At 41.7% G+C, this 19,849-nt stretch overlaps 1 protein-coding gene across 1 annotated transcript in view; it reads right to left on the reverse strand.

Moving 5' to 3' along the window:
* Nucleotides 1–756: 756 nt before the first annotated feature.
* Nucleotides 757–19,849, reverse strand: part of LONRF2 (LON peptidase N-terminal domain and ring finger 2) — a 64,091-nt gene continuing 44,998 nt past the window's right edge. Inside the window, exons 4-12 of the mRNA XM_069970882.1 lie at nt 17,906–18,061; nt 16,797–17,022; nt 12,669–12,771; nt 8,556–8,670; nt 6,934–7,055; nt 6,077–6,235; nt 4,253–4,415; nt 3,519–3,668; nt 757–1,580 (exon numbers count right to left, since the gene is read on the reverse strand). Coding sequence (XP_069826983.1) covers nt 1,422–1,580; nt 3,519–3,668; nt 4,253–4,415; nt 6,077–6,235; nt 6,934–7,055; nt 8,556–8,670; nt 12,669–12,771; nt 16,797–17,022; nt 17,906–18,061 — 1,353 coding nt within the window. The 3' untranslated portion in view covers nt 757–1,421. The remainder of the gene's footprint in view (nt 1,581–3,518; nt 3,669–4,252; nt 4,416–6,076; nt 6,236–6,933; nt 7,056–8,555; nt 8,671–12,668; nt 12,772–16,796; nt 17,023–17,905; nt 18,062–19,849) is intronic.

Genomic DNA, 19,849 nt, shown 5'->3' on the forward strand with positions numbered 1-19,849 from the left:
CGCCCGAAAAAAAAAAGAAATCAACCATGTTATAAAATGTCAGGTGAAAGATTGTTCATCGATCGCCGAGGCTCGTAGTTCATGTATTAACATCCAACAGCCACTATAGACTATAATGTGTATGGCTGTGCCTGCAATATGATTGTTGAAGCATCCAGATACTTTTTATGTAATCTGTATGGTCAACTTTAGCCTATAGGTATGTTGGGTAGGGTGAAAAAAGGTACACCGTCTAGCCTGGATAGTTTTGTATGTTCATTTATCTATAAAGACACTGTTTACAGCTGGAGGTATGCATTAAGCTGTTCACCAGTTTTCAAAATCATTCTCATTATCATCAGGTTTCCAAGTTCTCTGAAATCTTTGGGTCTAAAAAAGTGAATAATAGGTTCATAGTAATGCTACTGTTACATATGATTCTCTATAAATATCCCTTAAATCTGAACTTCCACTTAAAGTGAGAGAAGAGGAGACCAAACTCATAGGAGAAACAGTGCCTGGTCATTATTTCTGCAGTATGGATTTTTGTTTGGAGCTAAAAAGATAATCTGTTAGATTAAAGGGGAATTTTAAACACAAAACCTAAATATACTATAACTAAAGCTTTGCGCTGAATTTCATATTAAAGATAAACTCACATCATAGGGGTTAGGAGGAGGGGAATCAGGGTTTACAGAGGCATTCTTGGTATGTAGCGGATGTGGTCATATGTTTTGCAAAACTGAGCATTTTCAATAAATTTGAACTGATTATTGAAAAAAAAAACAAAAAACCTAACAGACAGCAATGTGTAAGCAAGGTACAACTGAGGAGCAAGGGTCACAGTGATGTGTTGCCTCTTTCAAGGACTACATTGGCAGATATTGTCCAATAAAGCAATTCTATCAAGAGATATTCTAAGTGTATAAACAGCATCTCCACAGGACATTTATGTGTGATAGACTCAGTTCTATACTATATCTTGCTTTTCTAACTTACCTGGGGTAAAATAGGTTTGCTATTTCTCTTAGATAAGTGCATGGCTGTCACATAGCTGCATAGTGGTCACTGTCTGGTCTCTCCAACCCTCAGTTTAAGTAGTTGATAAATGCAGCAGAATGTGAAAATACATAGACAACGACATAAATTGCAGGATTTCATTTGTGTCCATACAAAGGCACTCTAGGCGATTGGTAGCCATCAAATGATCATCTGATGATAATCAAACACCAGCAGAGTGCATGGAGGCAAGATAAACCAGGTAGCAATGTTGTTCATTCACTGCATGGTATTTCCACAGAAAGTGTTCAGATAAATTCCAAGACAATGAATATCAAAAAAGTGTCCCTCAGTGCAGAGAAAAAAAAAGGTTTCCTTAAAATTAAACAAAAATATAATAATAATATAATGAAGTCACAACAATAGATAAAAAAAAAACTCTGTCATCTGGGTCTTTTACGAGTAACAAAAAATAAAACCCGTCTGATGGCCTGCAGGCGATCTTTTAAAGATGTCATAGCCAGGATTGTAAGCTGAGCCTTGTTTTCTAGGGGCAGCACTGCTAGCATCCACCAACACCAGGCTGGCCCACTTGGGTTAGACTGAAAAGAAGAAACACATTATTTTAAACAAATTTTACATTTATTTTAAATTCAAACACATAATGACAAATCCCTGTCACACAATAAACTAATTTTGACTAACACTATACAAGTTAAAGAAGCTATATACATTAATCAAGCTCTGTTTGGTGAATGAATCCTAAAGGTCTCCACTGCCAGCAAAATGAACACTTAATGGCTGAAATTATATATTATATATAAAAAAATAATTTTTATATATATATATATATATATATATATATATATATATATATACACACACACATATATATACACACACACACACACACATTATATATACACACACACACATTATATATACACACACACACATTATATATACACACACACACATAATATATACACACACACACATAATATATACACACACACATATTATATATATATATATATATATACATACATACATACATACATATATATACACACACACACACACACACACACACACCAGGGCAAGATATTCTCACTTTATTGTGGCATTCAGCTCTGGCAAGCAGGCAACTCCAGTACAACACAGATACTGGTGTATGTTGTAAATTGGCCAAGAATTTAAAGGACAACTCCCGCGGGACCCCAAAAAAAAAAAAAAAAACACAGACACACACAGACACCATACTCACCATCTCTCCGGTGACGATCGCCACTCGATTCGCCCGCCGTCCGCCTCTCCGTCGCCGCCGTCCGCCATCCAGCGATGTCTCCGACTTCCGGGTCCAGGGGATGGAAAAGGCTGCCAGTGCGCTTGCGCACCGGCAGCCTTTTCATTGGCTGGAGCGCATCACATGGCTTCCAGCAAGCTCAGCCAATCAGGGCTGAGCAAGCTAAAAGCCATGTGATGCGCTCCAGCCAATAAAAAGGCTGCTGGTGCGCATGTGCACCAGCAGCCTTTTCATCCCCATTCACTTTGCATGAAGACGCCGAGGAGGAAGAAGACCCGGACCACCCCCCGGCTCTGACGTCGTCGTCACCAGATGCCGCCCCGGAGAAGAGGACCGTGACGATCGTAATAGGTAATGTATACATTCTTTAACTTCCGGGGTGGGGGGTCGGGGGTCCGAAAGTGGGGGAAGGGGGCCAGGCCGGGTATTTAACCACATTACAAAGTTATATAACTTTGTAATGTGTGTTAAATGAGCAAAAAAAAATTTTTGTGGGAGTTGTCCTTTAAAGCATTTTTGCTTTTTCAAGTATGTCATAAAGAAATTTTTTCATATACAGTTTCAAAACTTTCTAGGGGCTATGAGCAAAGTAGACATGTGGTAAAGGTGTCAAACAATCAGTGGGGGGGATCAGTGAGTGCACCTATTTTCTTTTTGTGCATTTTTTATGTGATCCCTGGAGTTCCCCTTTAAACCAGTACTATGAACTTTTCTAGAATTCATTGGCCCTTAGATTCCTTTTAGCCATACTCACTAGTAACCATGACTCTATATCCACTACTATGCCCTGAAATCAAAAAATGCAAGGGGGAAAAAACAAACAAACACACACCTAAAAAATTCTATATGGCACTTGCAGTTTGCTGCAGCAATTTTGTTATTGTTTCCATGTTAGCCATGGCTGCATGCAAACTGCATCTTTTGATAGCTTTTTTTGTGTGTCACATGTGGAGTGTGTCGCTACCTCCTTTATAGACGTGCACTCCACCCAGCTTCTGTAGGTGTTTTACATAGAGTTCAGTTGATCCTATATGCCCAGATATGTAGACTTATAGTCCGAGAGAGGCCATTGCTAGTGTAGGTTCCTACTCTCTGAGGTCACCTTAATGTGGTGAGTTGGTACATTCTATTTGATCAAATAGTTTGATAAGAACCTCATTAAAAAACCCTCAAATTCTATATGGCAATTGCAGGTTGTTGCAGCAATTTTCAGTTTCTGCAATCATGTACTGACCTGTGGATCTGAATCTTTGCTTGGCATTGACCCAAAGTGATTGAGAATTTGTGTCCTCAGATTGTCCTTAAGAGAAGAAAACCAGGCCAAGGCTTGATCATACACAGAATTGTGTAATTGCAGAAGCTCTTCATATTCTTGTCCTTCAACCTATAGGGTGAGTAATGGAAAATGCATTTATTACTGATTATACCCAATAACTGCAATGCATAACATAGAGTCAGTCATTATATCAAATGTCATCAATACACCGTTTATTATTTCATCCCAATAATATTATTACAAATATCATTACCAATAACTTCAAAACTCCAATCTCCACATTTAATTCAGTCTACTATCAATCATCCAATCTACATTTGATCTCATTCAATGAGTTGAAGGGTTTTGAAAGTCTAAACTGCTGGGACCTCCACTGATCCCAAAAATTGAGACTAGAGTCTCCCATTAAAATGTGACAGCAGGACGCACAATGCTATTTCTGTCAGCTCCCTTGGAGGATGAATGGAGTGGCAACGTACATGCACTTCACACTGCCCCATTATGGTTAAAGACTCGAGTCCCCAATGTTTAGATTGTGGGGGTTCAGTAGTCAGATTCCCAACCAGTTTTCTAACCCCTATCCATAACAGACTGAAATGGGAATACCCCTTTGGGGATTTACAGTTCTTACTGCAATACAAGGCTCTTACTGATGGAACACACATAAATACTTCCAATAATATTTTAATTACCTTTTTATCTTCAAGATATTCAATATTTGCAGTGTTGTACCCATCTCTTTGTCCATGGCTCAAGACTTTGAACCTGCTCAAGCCTATTGTATCCACTACAGAACGGCCATCAGGGAAAAACTTGACATCTCTCACTTGTAGCATGCAACCATAATCTGCAAATCTGAAATAACAGAGAAACTAATTTCACTCTTTGTTTTCTTCTGTTTTCCCGATTACCAAAATGTTCACAGTCCACTGTATGAATTTCTTACAGCCAGAGAGTTATATACTGGTAATCGTTAACTGCATAAAACCATAGTATATCTATTAGCTATATATAATATACTACAATTTAGCCAGGGTAGCTTTACTTAATGTGACAGCAGTGTGTCTGGCAGCTGCACATTTAAAGTAAGGCCTCCTCCACACATCCGTGAATAAGAATGTAATGCACGGTCCATGATTGAGGACGGCAGTCACGGATCATTCACTTTTAATGGGGATTAAGGGCCATATTAGACGCCCGATCAATATAGTAAACGAGAGCCGTTAGCGATGTCCGTGCAGCCCTTGCCTTTAGTGTAAAATAACAAAAAATAACAAAGTTCAGACATACCTGACCACGCTCCCTGGTGCTTCTGCCCGCTCCCTGATATCTTCCAGACTTCTGTTCGGTCCTGCAGCCACCGTGAGTACTGCAGAGCCGGCCTCAGACACAATAGGCCACTTAATCACCGACCATGGCCAGTGATTGGCTGAGCGGCTGTCACTTCAGAGGCCGGCTCTGCAGTTCAACTGGTGACTAAAAGTATCAAGCAGAAGCCTGGGAGGTATTGGGGAGCGGGCAGAAACACCAGGGAGCATGGTAAGAAATGTATGAACTTTGTTATTTTTTTTACATAATCGACAGCCGTGCATCGCTACATGTAATAGGTTGGTGGGCGATGATTTTAGGTCAGGACATAAAGACACGATCGGCCGATGATCGATGTCATCGTCTGATCCTTGCCTTTACTACACATGGCTAGGTGCTCCCGTTTCCTCCCTCATACAGATGGGTGGATTTAGATTGTTAGCCCTAATGTGGACAGGCACCAAAACTGACAAACTATGTAAAGTACTGCGGCATCCGTTAGCGCTATACAAGTAGAAGCATTATTAAAAAAAAAGCCTTATTATTGCTCTGTGTAATAGGGCCCTAAGTCTAGGGAGCCTGGACTGTAAAACAGACTGTATAAATGCAGGTCCTATTTTCATCTGCATTGACCCATAGACTGTAATGTGTCCTATACAGTCCCTACTTGCAGGTCTGCAAAGTACAGCTGTGTGGACAAGGTCTAACCTGCAGGTATTAATTTCTTGTAAGTTAACAATTCAAAGTAAATACTCTAGATTGGAGGCAAAGATTGACAATTTGATTTATATGAATTTTTTCCCTAATATAGGATCTTATTATAGTTTACGAGGATTTGGTGGGACTAATAAGAACTCTCTACCAAGCAATTTTAGGAAAAGTCTTGGCGGTGTTATTTATTACTGTTTTTCATTTTAGACCACTGGGATCCATTGTTCATTTTATTAACAGTGACCACACCACCTTGTTCACGATTTGTGCAAAATTTCAGTAACCACAGGAACATTTTACTTCTTTAATAAATTTAAATTAATTAGAGTTGAGAGTGGTGACGGTCAGTAACTATAATTCCCATTTTCTGCTTACGTTACAAACACAACTGTATGAAAGCATTGGTAGATTTTTCTATACATCTTAACAAAAACATTTCAGTGTTTGATCCCCATAATACCTTCCAGAAGCAGTCATTTCAGATCCTGCAAACTCACCCTTTAAGTTCATCTGCTATGCACATTCCAAACTGCTTCGTTCCTGTCTCTATGCTTCTTCTTATCATTAGGCGATACCGAGGCTCAAACACGTGGAGCGGGCAAGGAATTGTTGGGAAGGCCATAGTACACACAAATATTGGAACATCTTTACTCAAGCTGATTTGAGATAAAATCATATACAACATGATAGAGTTATGTTAGTTCATCTATCGGCATATTATCAGGATATTGTCACACAGACTGTTTTAGGGTTTTTCAGGACCAGCACAGCACAGCATTATGGAATGAATTTGCAAATTTTTTTTTTTTTTTAGTGACTATATCTAGACATAAACTAGTTCAAAAGGTTAGAAAGTATGAGAATACATTGCTAAGTTGACTAAATAATACAGAAGGTAACTTTCCACAAAAAGAAATAGACAGATCGCTTTAGGAGATTTTACCACCCTGGAGTACTGGGGGCAGGCCTGCTGGCCCCCAGTGTGACGATCTCCCCTCCCCTCTGTGAGACAGCTCCAGTAGAATCAATGGAGCTGTGTCAAAGAGGGGAAGGGGTTTCCTCACACTAGGGGGTGCCGGGCCTGCCCCCAGCGCTCCGGGGCAGGCCGGTGCTATTGAAAAGACCGGTGCTGTGCAGGGGAATCATCATCCTTGCGCTGGCACTGGTCTGTTAATGTTTAAAAAAACAAAGCAATGCACCTGTTGGTACATTCAGTTTGAGAGAAATTCTTTTTAGCTTTGACATGCAACAAAAACATAGTAGCAATTATTAAAATACAATAAAAATTTTTGAAGAAAAAGGTAATTTGGCAATGTTGCAGACAATGTCAATGAATCACAGTATAATAACTTACTTTGATAGCTCCTTCATCTCCTCATCGTAGAGTTTCTTTCGCTCACTTAGCTCTTCTGGTAGGTAACGTATAATTAGCTCTTCTGTCAGAAATGTCTTCTTGTAAGCTCTGCTTGCGAGGTACTAGAAAAAAAATATGCAGAAATTATAGCACTAGCTAAATACCCATATAGCAAGACTGTGGCACACTAGCTACACAACCCATCGGAAACTAAAGCTTCCCAGACCTGATCAACCCCATCCTCTATCTTACATTCTGGGTCTAAATGCTCTGCTTCTCCATAATCACCTTCCAAGCACTGCAATTGTTTTATTTTTCCATAACCATGTTTTAAAGTATGTTGGTGCCCTTTTTCTAGTTTTCAACTTTGCTATTTATATTTAACAAAAATCCTGAAACCATTCTCACTAATAAGTGGAGATTTGTTCTATATGTGATAAGGAGGAGGCTCCTGTAAAGTGATCTGTACATCATTACAGTGAAAGATGATACCAGTAAATAAAGATAACTGATGAAGCTCAAAGATATTCCCCTGCTCAAAAACCTTTCCCATTCATGCCAATGGGACAGTTTCTGTTTATTGTTGCCTATGTCCCTGGGGCTTGCTGTAAAAACATATGTCTCAATGTTGTTAAAACAGCTCAAGCAAGATGGCTGCCTCCATATTAAAGTACAAAAACTGAAATAAAACATTTGAAAATATAAAAATCAGAAAATTGTAACAGATCAGAAAAAAATAAAATGTTTTAGGATTTGGCTCTAAATCAGTAGAAAGAAAATCTAGGTGATACATGCCCCTTAAAGTAGGGTCCTTCAGATTATGTTATTTACAATTCTATTGCAAATTGCTTAAAGCGGTTAAACAAGATTATTAATAAAAATTATATATATATATATAGCTACTTTTTACCAAAAACAGTGCCACATCTGGCTGAATGTAGTATTGCAACTTGGCTGAATTCACGTCAAATGGACTTGAGCTGCAAGGGTGGCACTCTTTCTGCATAAAAGCAGCTTTGTTTTTCTAATCCTGGATAACCCCTTTAAAATATACTTGAATCATGGCTTAGAAATGTTGGCTGCAATAACAGACAGATTTTCCCTGCTCTTCAGCAGATATGCAGTTACTGCTTAGGCTAGGTTCACACTGCGTTTTCAGCATCCGTTTAACGCATCCGTTTTTTTGCAAAAAACGCATGAAAAACGGATTGCAAAAAACGGATTCATTTGTGTGCATCCGTTTTTCCATTGACTTCCATTATTAAAAAAAATGGATCCGTTTTTTTTGGCGGACCAAAACGGACCAAAAAACGTTGCTGACCCTATTTTTCTGGACGTTAAAAAAAACGGATCCGTTAAACGGATGCTGAAAACGCAGTGTGAACCTAGCCTTATTGTTATAAGCTAGCATGCCTTACGAAGGAAGCGGTTTTCGGAGACATGAGGATCTTCCTGTTTTGGCATTCCTGAAAGCTATTCAGGATCATGTTGTCAGAGGGTGATATATAATCCACCTATAGGAGGTTACACATCACTGCCAATAGGTGCTCATAAAATATTAAATGGGGTATTGTTTAGTTTCCCTGGCTAAACAATACCTATGATGATGATGATGTACTCACCTGTGACAAGTTTTCTTTACAGAGGGGACAGTGAGGGTTGTGGTCCAGGCAACGCTCAAGGCATTTGAGGCAGAATGTGTGCCCACAAGGGGTGGCTACAGGCTCATAAAATAACCTAAACAAACAAAAGGATATATCAAAGTTAGGCTAGGTTCACACTGCGTTTTCAGCATCCGTTTAACGGATCCGGTTTTTGCAAAAAACGAATGCATTTGTGTGCATCCGTTTTTGATCCGTTTTTCCATTGACTTTCATTATAAAAGAAAACGGATCCAAACGGATGCGGTTTTTTTTACGCACAATAAAGTACTGTTGACACTATTTTTTTGACCGTTAAAAAAAACAGATCCGTTAAACAGATGCTGAAAACGCAGTGTTAACCTAGCCTAACATGCAATATAGTTACAATATGTGTGCAGGATCACTTTAAGAATTCTCAATGAATGTATACACCAATAAAATTGTATGTCAATGACAAGTCTTCATTTACATGGCGATGGGTTGGCCTACTTTACACTAATCTCTAGTTTGATTTATCTTCTCTGATAATCTCTCCGGTGACAACACGACACAGAAAAGCCTGCTGCGTTATTTAACATTGATTGTATGTAAAGAAAATCTACTTTCTATCAGATGGTGGTGCTGTTGCTTCATTTGCAATGGGGAATTCTACCCCACCCAATCTGGAGACAAGAGTGGTGCAAAAGTGGCCATGTTTTTGTAGCGCTGGATAACCCCTTTAACCCTTTGAGGACCAGGCCCAAAATGACCCAGTGGACCGCGCAAATTTTGATCTTTGCGCTTTCGTTTTTCCCTCCTCCCCTTCTAAGAGCTCTAGCACTTTCAGTTTTCTATCTACAAGGCCATGTAAGTGCTTGTTTTTTACAGGAATAGTTGTACTTTGTAATGGCGTCTTTCATTTTACCATATCATGTATGACGGAATCCCAAATATATTATTTATGAAGATATAAATAGGTGAAATCGTAAAAAAGAATGCAATATGGTAACGTTTGGGGGGGTTCCTGTGTCTACGTAATGCACTATATAGTAAAAGCGACATGATACCATTATTCTATAGGTCAGTCCGAACACAACCATATGCAGGTTTAGGCTGGGTTCACACACAGTATATTTCAGGCAGTATTTGGTCCTTATGTCAGGTCCTCATAGCAACCAAAACCAGGAGTGGATTGATGGCAGTCATTTAACAGCAAATATTTGCTGTTATCTTAAAACAACGGCTGTTGTAGTGAAATAATGGCAGTTATTTACTGTTATATGGCGGCCATCCACTCAGTTTCAACATTGTGTGGACAGATCCTTTCTGTGTTTTAATCCACTCCTGGTTTTGGTTGCTATGAGGACCTGACATGAGGACCAACTACTGCCTGAAATATACTGTGTGAGAACCCAGCCTTAGGGTGCGTTCACACCTACAGGATCCGCAGCAGATTTGATGGTGCAGATTTGATGCCGTGTTCAGTTATTTAAATGAAATCTGATGCGGATCCGCAGCAGAAAATACGCTGCGGATCCGGTAAATATGAACGTACCCTTAGGGTATATTCACACGGCCGGACGGGAGAGCAGGACGCTGGACCCGTGCAGCAAGGACAGGTAAAGTATGCTTACAGCGGGGGAGCCGGCCGGGAGCAGAAGGGGTTAAGGGCGGTATAATTACATACTCGCTGCGGTCGTTTAGACCGCAGCAAGTATGTAGTGTATGGGAACTGCCAGGACCTGCCGGGCTCGCAGCGAGAATCTCGCTGCGAGCCCGCCCGTGTGAATATACCCTTACACAGATTCTCTAATGTTATATTTATTTTTTTAATGAAATCCTTTTTTTGCCAATTATTAATAAAATGGGCCTATTGTGACACTTATAACAGTTTTATTTTTTCACCTATGGGGCTGTATAGGGTGTCATTTTTTCCACCATGATCTCTAGTTTTTATTAATACCATATTTGTGAAGATCAGACGTTTTGATCACTTTTTTATAAAAATTTATATATATATATATATATATATATATATATATATATATATAATGTAACATAAAATCGGTAATCCGCGCACATTTTTCCCTCTTTTCGTGTACGCCGTTCACAATGACGCTTGTTATATTTTAATAGATCGGACAACTACGCACGCTATGTTTATTTATTTAGTTTTATATGTTTTATTTATATAATAGGAAAGGGGGGTGTTTTAAACTTTTATTGGGGGAGGGGGGTTTTGGGGCAGTGTATTAGTGATTTTAACTTTTTTTTTATACATTTTAAGTCCCTTTGGGGGACTTGTACATTACAATACTTTGATTTTTACACTGATCATTGCTAGGGATGGTCCGAATCTGCCAAGGTTCGGGTTCGTATGAACTCCAACGCTCGGCATCAGATTCCCGTTGTCTGCCCGCTCCGTGCAGCGGGTGGATACAGCGGGAGGACCGCCTGGAAAACTGGGATACAGCCTATCGTTATGGCTGTATCCCAGTTTTCGACTGGGCACAGACTTGCAGGACGTACCGGTACCTCCTAGGTCGTCTAGGGGTTAAACAAACAGTCTACAGACCTGGATGATTTGTTTTTTTTCAGAGGCCTAGTAAAGCTTTAGGCCCCCTTCACACGTCCGGAAAATCTGTCCGGATTTCCTATCAGGAAATCCGGACGGATTTCCGGACTCATAGGCTAACATTGGACACGGACACCCTTCCGGATTTTTCCGGAAGGGTGTCCGTTCCGGAAAATAGGACCGGATTTTTTAGATCCTGTCCTATTTTCGTCCGGAAATCCGGCACGGACGCCCCCATAGAAGTCTATGGGAGCGCCGGAATCACGGGCACTTTCCTGATGTATATCAGGAAAGTGCCCGTGATTCCGGAATGGTAGAGAGCCAGGACCTCACCACGGGGCCGACCGCCCGCCCGCTCCGCTCGCCCGCAAGCTCCGCTCCGCTCGCCCGCCCGCCCGCCCGCAAGCTCCGCTCTCCCGCCCGGCCGCCCGCCCGCTCGCAAGCCCGCCCGCAAGCTCCGCTCTCCCGCCCGCCCGCAAGCTCCGCTCTGCTCCGATCGCCCGCCCGCCCCGCTCGCCCGCCCGCCCCGCTCGCCTGCACCCCCCCCCCCCCTCCCGGAAACTCACCACCGGCCCGCCGCATGCTCCGGACCTCCGACCGCTGCCGCCGCCCGGATCTCTGCACTGCACTCTGCCTGGACCTCAACCTCGCTCCCCGGACAGAGCAGGATCCAGGACAGGTGAGATTACCCCTTTAGGACTACTACTCCCACCATGCTCTGATGGAGTTGCCAGGCCATGATGGGAGTTGTAGTTCTGCAGCCTGTGGCCATCCAGGTTGCAGAAGTACAACTCCCATCATGGCTCTGCTGGCAGGCCATGATGGGAGTTGTAGTTCTGCAGACTGTGGCTATCCAGGTTGCAGAAGTACAACTCCCATCATGGCTCTGCTGGCAGGCCATGATGGGAGTTGTAGTTCTGCAGCCTGTGGCCATCCAGGTTGCAGAAGTACAACTCCCATCATGGCTCTGCTGGCAGGCCATGATGGGAGTTGTAGTTCTGCAGCCTGTGGCCATCCAGGTACACTAGGGGCTGTGTGGGTACCTGTGATTTATGTTGGCATACTAGACCATCTCATCAGGAAATCCTGAAGGTTTTTCCTGATGGTTTCCTGATGGTTTCCTGATGGTAAAAACGGATTACTGTCAGGAAATCCTGATACTATCCTGATGACATTTGAGGTCTCCTGATCAGGATTTCCTGACAGTAAAAACTGACACGGACGTGTGAATGGGGCCTTAGTCTTTCAGAAGTCAGAAGGAGCTGTTTTATACTGTAACACTTTGCATAACAATAAAATAAGTACAAAGCGAGTCAATAATGTTCCTGAACAAGCAAGGAAAAGGACTGTACAGCATATTGTTACTTTTGTAAAACACTGCTGCGGTCATGTAATGGCTTACTCTGTCTGCCCTGATAACTGAAAATGTCAGGGAGAAGAAGACAAAGTACAAGAGACCTGAAAAAACACAGTACAGTAAGGGCCTACATTACAAACTTTTAGGTTCCTATTAAAAGGCAATGCTATAAGAAAATTACCTCATGCAGAGGGAACACTCAAAATCAGAAGAATCCACCAAATCTTTGGGGATTTCTCTAACTGCTAAAGGTGAGGTAGGCTCTTCCCACTTGGATTCAGCATCTGTGGAGTAAGTTGTGAAACAATAGGTTTATTTATTTTTAACTAAATATTTTGTAACATTTTCTTCTATTTAACCCTTAGGGGACACAGCCAGTTTTCATTTTTGCGTTTTCGTTTTTCCCTCCTCGTGTATATAAGGCCATAGCGCCTGCATTTTTCCACCTAGAGACCCAAATGAGCCCTTATTTTTTGCGCAACTAATTGTACTTTGCTATGGCAGATGTAATTTTTGCCTAAAATGTGCCGGGAAACCAGAAAAAAAATTATATGTGTGGTGAAATTGAAAAAAAAAATGTTTTTTTTTTATTTGGGGGGGGGGGGGTTGTTTTTACTATGTTCGCCCTGGGGTAAAACTGACTCGTTATATATGTTCCTTAAGTTGTTACGATTACAACGATATGTAACATGTATAACTTTTATTTGATTTGATGGCTTGTAAAAAATTAAAACCTTTTAAAGAAAATATATGTTCTTTAAAATGGCTCCATTCCCAGGCTTATAGCGCTTTTATCCTTTGGTCTATGGGTCTGTGTGAGGTGTCATTTTTTGCGCCATGATGTGTTCTTTCTATCGGTACCTTGATTGCGCATATATGACTTTTTAATTGCTTTCTATTACAATTATTCTGGATTTGATGCGACCAAAAATGCGCAATTTTGCACTTTGGGATTTTTTTGCGCTGACGCCGTTTACCATGTGAGATCAGGAATGTGATTAATTAATAGTTCGGGCGATTACGCACGCGGCGATAGCAAACATGTTTGTTTATTAATTAATTAAAGGAGAAGTCCGGCCAAAATTAATTTTTGATATGTTGTTACTTATGAAAAGTTATACAAATTTCTAATGTACATTAATTATGGGAAATGCACATATAGAGCTATTTCCCTTAATTTAGTAGATCAGGAAGTGTTAGAAATATCTCTGAAGAAGTGACGTCACGACCCAGGGTGTAATTCCTATGGAGTGTCCAGCAGGGGGCGCTCTCTATATAGAAGTCTATGGGACTTTATTGTTTCTATGGGTTTCTATGTAATGTAATGTAATGTAGTGTACAGTGCTTTATTGAATGAATACATCTATGGAATACTTTGGGGAGCAAGTGTCCTTGCTCCCCAAAGTATTGCATAAATGTATTCATTCAATACATTCAATACACAGTAAGCCCGCCGATCCGCCGCAATCCCGCCGATCCGCCACACGCTGATCCGCCGCATTCCCGCCGATCCGGACCATATACATTGAACTACAGCTCCCATCATCTGCTTCTAGTATGAACAGGTGATGGGAGCTGTAGTTGGGTAATGGATATGACATGCCGCCGGGCGCAGGGGGGAGCCGCTCAGTACACAGGAGCGCTCCCCCCTCCTCCTCCTCCTTCCGGGATAACTTCCGCCTATACCAATGCTGAGTCCCTGCCTGGCCGCCGCTCTCCGCTCACATATACCGGCTCCCGGCATCAGCGCGGACACCAGGATGCATCGGGAGCCGGTATGTATGGGGGGGAGAGCGGAGAGCGGAGAGCGGCGGCCAGGCAGGGAGTCAGCATTGGTATAGGCGGAAGTTATCACGGAAGGAGGAGGAGGGGGGAGCGCTCCTGTGTACTGAGCGGCTCCCCCCTGCGCCCGGCGGCATGTCATATCCATTACCCAGCTACAGCTCCCATCACCTGTTCATACTAGAAGCAGATGATGGGAGCTGTAGTTCAATGTATATGGTCCGGATCGGCGGGAATGCGGCGGATCAGCGTGTGGCGGATCGGCGGGAATGCGGCGGATCGGCGGGCTTACTGTGTATTGAATGTATTGAATGAATACATTTATGCAATACTTTGGGGAGCAAGGACACTTGCTCCCCAAAGTATTCCATAGATGTATTCATTCAATAAAGCACTGTACACTACATTACATTACATTACATAGAAACCCATAGAAACAATAAAGTCCCATAGACTTCTATATAGAGAGCGCCCCCTGCTGGACACTCCATAGGAATTACACCCTGGGTCGTGACGTCACTTCTTCAGAGATATTTCTAACACTTCCTGATCTACTAAATTAAGGGAAATAGCTCTATATGTGCATTTCCCATAATTAATGTACATTAGAAATTTGTATAACTTTTCATAAGTAACAACATATCAAAAATTAATTTTGGCCGGACTTCTCCTTTAATTTATTTTTATTTATAAAATGGGGAAAGGGGGGTGATTCAGACTTTTATTAGGGGAGGGGATTTTGTGTTATTAAAAATACATTTTTCTTTTACTTTATACATATACTAGAAGCCCCCCTGGGGGACTTCTAGTATATGCACTCTGATCTCTCATAGAGATCCATGCAGTATAGTTATACTGCATGAATCCATGAGATCGGTGTTCTATTACTTTTGGCTGCTGCAGCCAAAAGCAATAGAATGCCGAGCCGGGATCAGCGCCATTACGGAGCAGACCCCGGCCCGGGATGGATGCAGGGATCGCCCCCCCGCAATCGCGCCGCAGGGGGGCGATCCCCCCACTAGACCACCAGGTATGGAGATTATCAAGTATTTAGAAGCAGCTGTCAACTTTGACAGCTGCTTCTAAGTACTTAATTAGCGGGCACGGCGATCGGACCGTGCCCGCTAATAGCCGCGAGCCCGGGCTACACGCGGCACCCGGGATCGCGGCAGTTCAGAGGGGGGTCGCCGCGCGACCCCCCTCTGAACTCCCATAGCGGCACGAGGACGTTCAATAACGTCCTGGTGCAGCTATGGGTTAAATTGTCCTCAATATTTATGAGAAGCATAAAACTCCGCCCACCAGCTGCTGATTGGCAGTTATCTATCCATGCTGTATATAGGCAGTCAGCTGTCAATCAGTAGCTAGATGTGGGGGGAGGGGTGTGGCAAGAATCCTGTTCTCCTGGATATTAGGAGAACAACTAAACAAAATGATGTATGTAATACACTGATCGGTTCAGCATCTCTGTCACTGTTTTATGCTGCCCTCATTTAAGGTAAAATAAACCTAGTGAAAGATGTTTGTTTTCAGTCTTCAATGATTTCTTTTGAAGTCTATGGAAATAACATCCATTAGTTCACACAATGCATAGAATAACGGCTGCTGCGAACTGCATCAAATTAATGTTTGTGCCATTAATTCATGGCCGGTATTTTATGTTGTTCACAGATTTTTTTTTCCCCACTATGCTTTCAATAAAATTAAGTGGACATTTTAAAGCCACTCTACCCACAGTCTGTCCCCCCCAAACCGCTTGTACCTTCAGATAGCTGCTTTTAATCCAAGATCTGTCCTGGGATCTGTTCGGCAGGTGATGCAGTTATTGTCCTAAAAAACAACTTTTAAACTTGCATCCTGTGTCAAACTGGCGTGGTCTAGAGTGACTGTGCATTAGGCTGGCACACCCTCTCTGTCACTCCTCCCCACCCTCTTCATCATTAGGAATGCCCCCGGGCAGGTATTCTCCTATTCATCAGCTGTGTGAATACGGCACATGGGCTGGATCGTTAAGGCACCTGTGCAGTGTTCACCGTAGAGGAATAGGAAAAATCCTGCCTCTGGCATTCCTAATGATGAAGAGGGTGGGGAGGAGGGACGGAGGGGTGGTGCAAGGTTAGGGCACAGATACTCTAGGCCACGGCAGTTTGGCACGGGCTGCAAGTTTAAAAGTTGTTTTTTAGGACAATAACTGCATCTGCGTAACAGACCCCAGGACAGATCTTGGTTTAAAAGCAGCTATCGGAAGGTACAAGTGGTTTTGGGGGGGGGACAGATTGTGGGTACAGAGTCACTTTAAAATCAGCCCGACCTAAAAGGGCCATCTCGAAGCTAACATAAAATAATGTACCAACATAGCAGCCTTGGTATGTTAAACAATGGCCGTTATCTGATATTCTTAACAATGTCCATGGTTTTGAGTATCAAACAACGGCCGTTGAAAATTGTTGTGTGAATATAGCCTTATAATGAAGTCACCCGTCACATGTTCTGTGGCAGAATACACCAAGATATTTCCATTTCTTACCGTTCCTGATAACTTTGGCAGGGAGCTCAATACTGTTTGCATCTTCAGAGGTGCTGGCACGTTTTCTCTTCAGACCAACTCCAGGAAGGCAAGAGAGGACACTTCCAAGCGTCTTAGTTGCTTTCTCATCTGGCAGGTCACATATATCAGGACAGTCCAGAACATTTTTCATTTGAAACATATCTAATTTTGAAAACGAGGCTTTGGTAAGTCTGAAGGCCGGGTCCTGCGAACAAGACAAACCTGTGACTGTCGGCCATAACTCATGTTTCTCCTACCAGATCCAATCACAATGTATAATAAAAATTACCTAGTTGTAATGAATGAGATGGGTGAGTTGTGCACGTCTGTCTCAAAATAATTCTAAAATGTACATGTAAGCATTTAGATTGTAAGCTCCAGCGGGCTGTGACAGCTGGAAATACAGTGGTGCCTTGGATTACGAGCATAATTCGTTCCAGGACTGTGCTTGTAATCTAAATCCACTCTTAAACCAAAGCAAATTTTCCCATAAGAAATCACTGAAATGCCGACAATTGGTTCCACACCCCAATAATAATGATTTTTTATTCTGAACAACATGTAAAACAAATGAAACAAACATTTAGAAACAGCAGGATATGTGATATTATAAGTTACTGTACAGTAATGGAGAGGATGGGAAACACAAGGGCTGACAGAGACTGCAGGGAGCATAAAGGAATGAGCAGGGCATATGTGTGCACATACATGCAGCACTCTCTGTCCGGGGAGAGAGGGGTTACAGCTATGAAGAGATTACCTCCACAGTCCTGTCCCCTGATGCAAGCCCCAGCCTGAAGTGGATCTGCTATGATTTGGAAGGTGAGGGAGACTTCCTGGGTCAGAGTACAGGGCTGTAGACCCCGCTATGCAGACCATGCCCCTCCCCCACTCCCCTCCCACCCAGTACAGGGAACTCTGAAACCAAAGCAATGCTCTTAAACCAAGTCACAATTTTGAAAAACTGTGAGCTCTTAAACCAAAATGCTCTTAAACTAAGTTACTCTTAAACCAAGGTACCACTGTAAATTGATTAAGTCTATGTTGGCTAATGCAACTACAATACAATACAAATCAATAAGTTTTACCTTTGAGCCTCCTGGCAAAGATGCATCATCCACAGAATGGGAGCTATTTGGACCATTCAAAGAGACCGGCTTTAATCTAGTATATGGAGTTGCGGCACGAGCAGTAAAACTAGCCTGGACGTTCTCAAAGGCCGGAAACAGCATTTCACACATCAGCTGAGGAAAAGACAATATCATTTAGGCTACATTCTATTAAATAAATATGTATGTATTAAATATGTTAATTGAACTATGTAAAAAGGTAATGCCTATGTCTGCATTTGTAAATTCTACTCTCCTTGGAGGGGGATTTATCAAGATCCACCTATATGTACGCTGGGATTTAAATTCCAGACAAGGGAGTTCACATCAGATTTATTGGGAGGTGCATGTCTTTTAGTAAATCTAGTCTGCCTGTAGGTGTAAATCATAGTAAATCGGGGCCACACTTCCTCCGCAGTCTGCTGTGCCCCTCCATCTGCCCATCAGACGAGCAGGGTGTCTGTCTGCAAAAAGTTGCAAGGGGGTTAATGCAAAAATCTGCAACATTTTGAAGATGTACGCCAGGTGCAGAATTGATAAATTACCCTTATTATGTACTGTATATGTACCATTTATGGAGAGAGAAAAAAAAAGCAATGGTGCAATAGCTCTACACTGCAAATTTAGTTTGTACTGCTCCTATGCAGACTATGCATCTCCATGGCAACAGACAACAAAACTGCTATGTAGTCTGATCCTCCGGCCATACTTCCTTCTATCTGACCTTTACTTCTGGCTAATTTACCCACTGTGTGTTAAATCATATTTCTGCAAGACTTTTCTTTTTCTTGCGAGCTTGTATTTATTTCTATATTTAGCGTATTTGAAGAACACATTTTTTATGCTAGTCCATGATTTCTTGGAAAAGCAGTATACAGGATGTACACAAAGACGTAATTGAGAAAATCAGAAAATACAGTCATGATCACAATAACTTCAGTCACAAGGTATGCTGGAAATAAATAAAAAAAAGCCTAGACATACAGCAGATGTAGCTGAGCTTCCCTTATGTGATTTCTATCTAGCACATTGGCCTAGATTTATTAATCTGAGAGAAAGAGCAGACGGATTGATAATCTGGGCCAATGAATCAAAGCCCACCAGCATTGATAACTAAAGTAGCTGTATTTAGCAATATTTATATACCAGTCTGAACCTGTAGAAAGGTGGATGATACCTCCAATAGACATAAATAAAAGGCAATCAGAAGTAATATAATAAGAATATGGGACACTGGTAATACAAATCTAGGTGCACTAACCTACCAGGACAATTTCGTACATTATTTTGGTATGACATTGTATGTATTATAGTGGAATTTTGAATCTGCTGTATCTTGTAGTGTGTAAAATGTTTTCAGCTTTTTTGATGGCTCGGCCCTCAGTCCCCCTTTCTATTCTCCACAACATCTTCTACATCTGATTTCAGATTAGATCAAAAATCTAAACGGATTTGGTCATAAATCAACTTAGAAGATCATTCAGGAGATAATAGGACAAAAGGAGTCTGCACTATAATCAGAAGGGAAACTATATTTGTATGATTTTTTTTTAGATTACATTAAGTATAGTAAAATAATAATAAAAATCATTTAAGTAGTGTCAATAGCCTTTTTAGTGTAGCTGTCAACCTTGAATGTCTACTACGCTAGCGACACTGCTGGATAGATTTTAATAACAGCATTTACAACATAACTGTATTGCCTGTGGGTTTTTGTTTTCACAAATAAGGGCTTTAATTCCAGCTGTGAATAGTGTCAGAGAGGTGAGGCTTACTGTTCCCTGGCCCTAGCGCAGCTTCTCCTGAGGCGTTGTAGTGCTCGTGCCCAGGAAACAATAGGCTCCGCTTCTCTGACATTATTCACAGCTTGAATATTTATTTATTTTTTTAACTAAATACACAGACACAGGTAAAGTTGCGTTC

The sequence above is a fragment of the Dendropsophus ebraccatus genome, chromosome 5, assembly GCF_027789765.1.
Source record: "Dendropsophus ebraccatus isolate aDenEbr1 chromosome 5, aDenEbr1.pat, whole genome shotgun sequence".
Taxonomy (NCBI): Eukaryota; Metazoa; Chordata; class Amphibia; order Anura; family Hylidae; genus Dendropsophus; species Dendropsophus ebraccatus.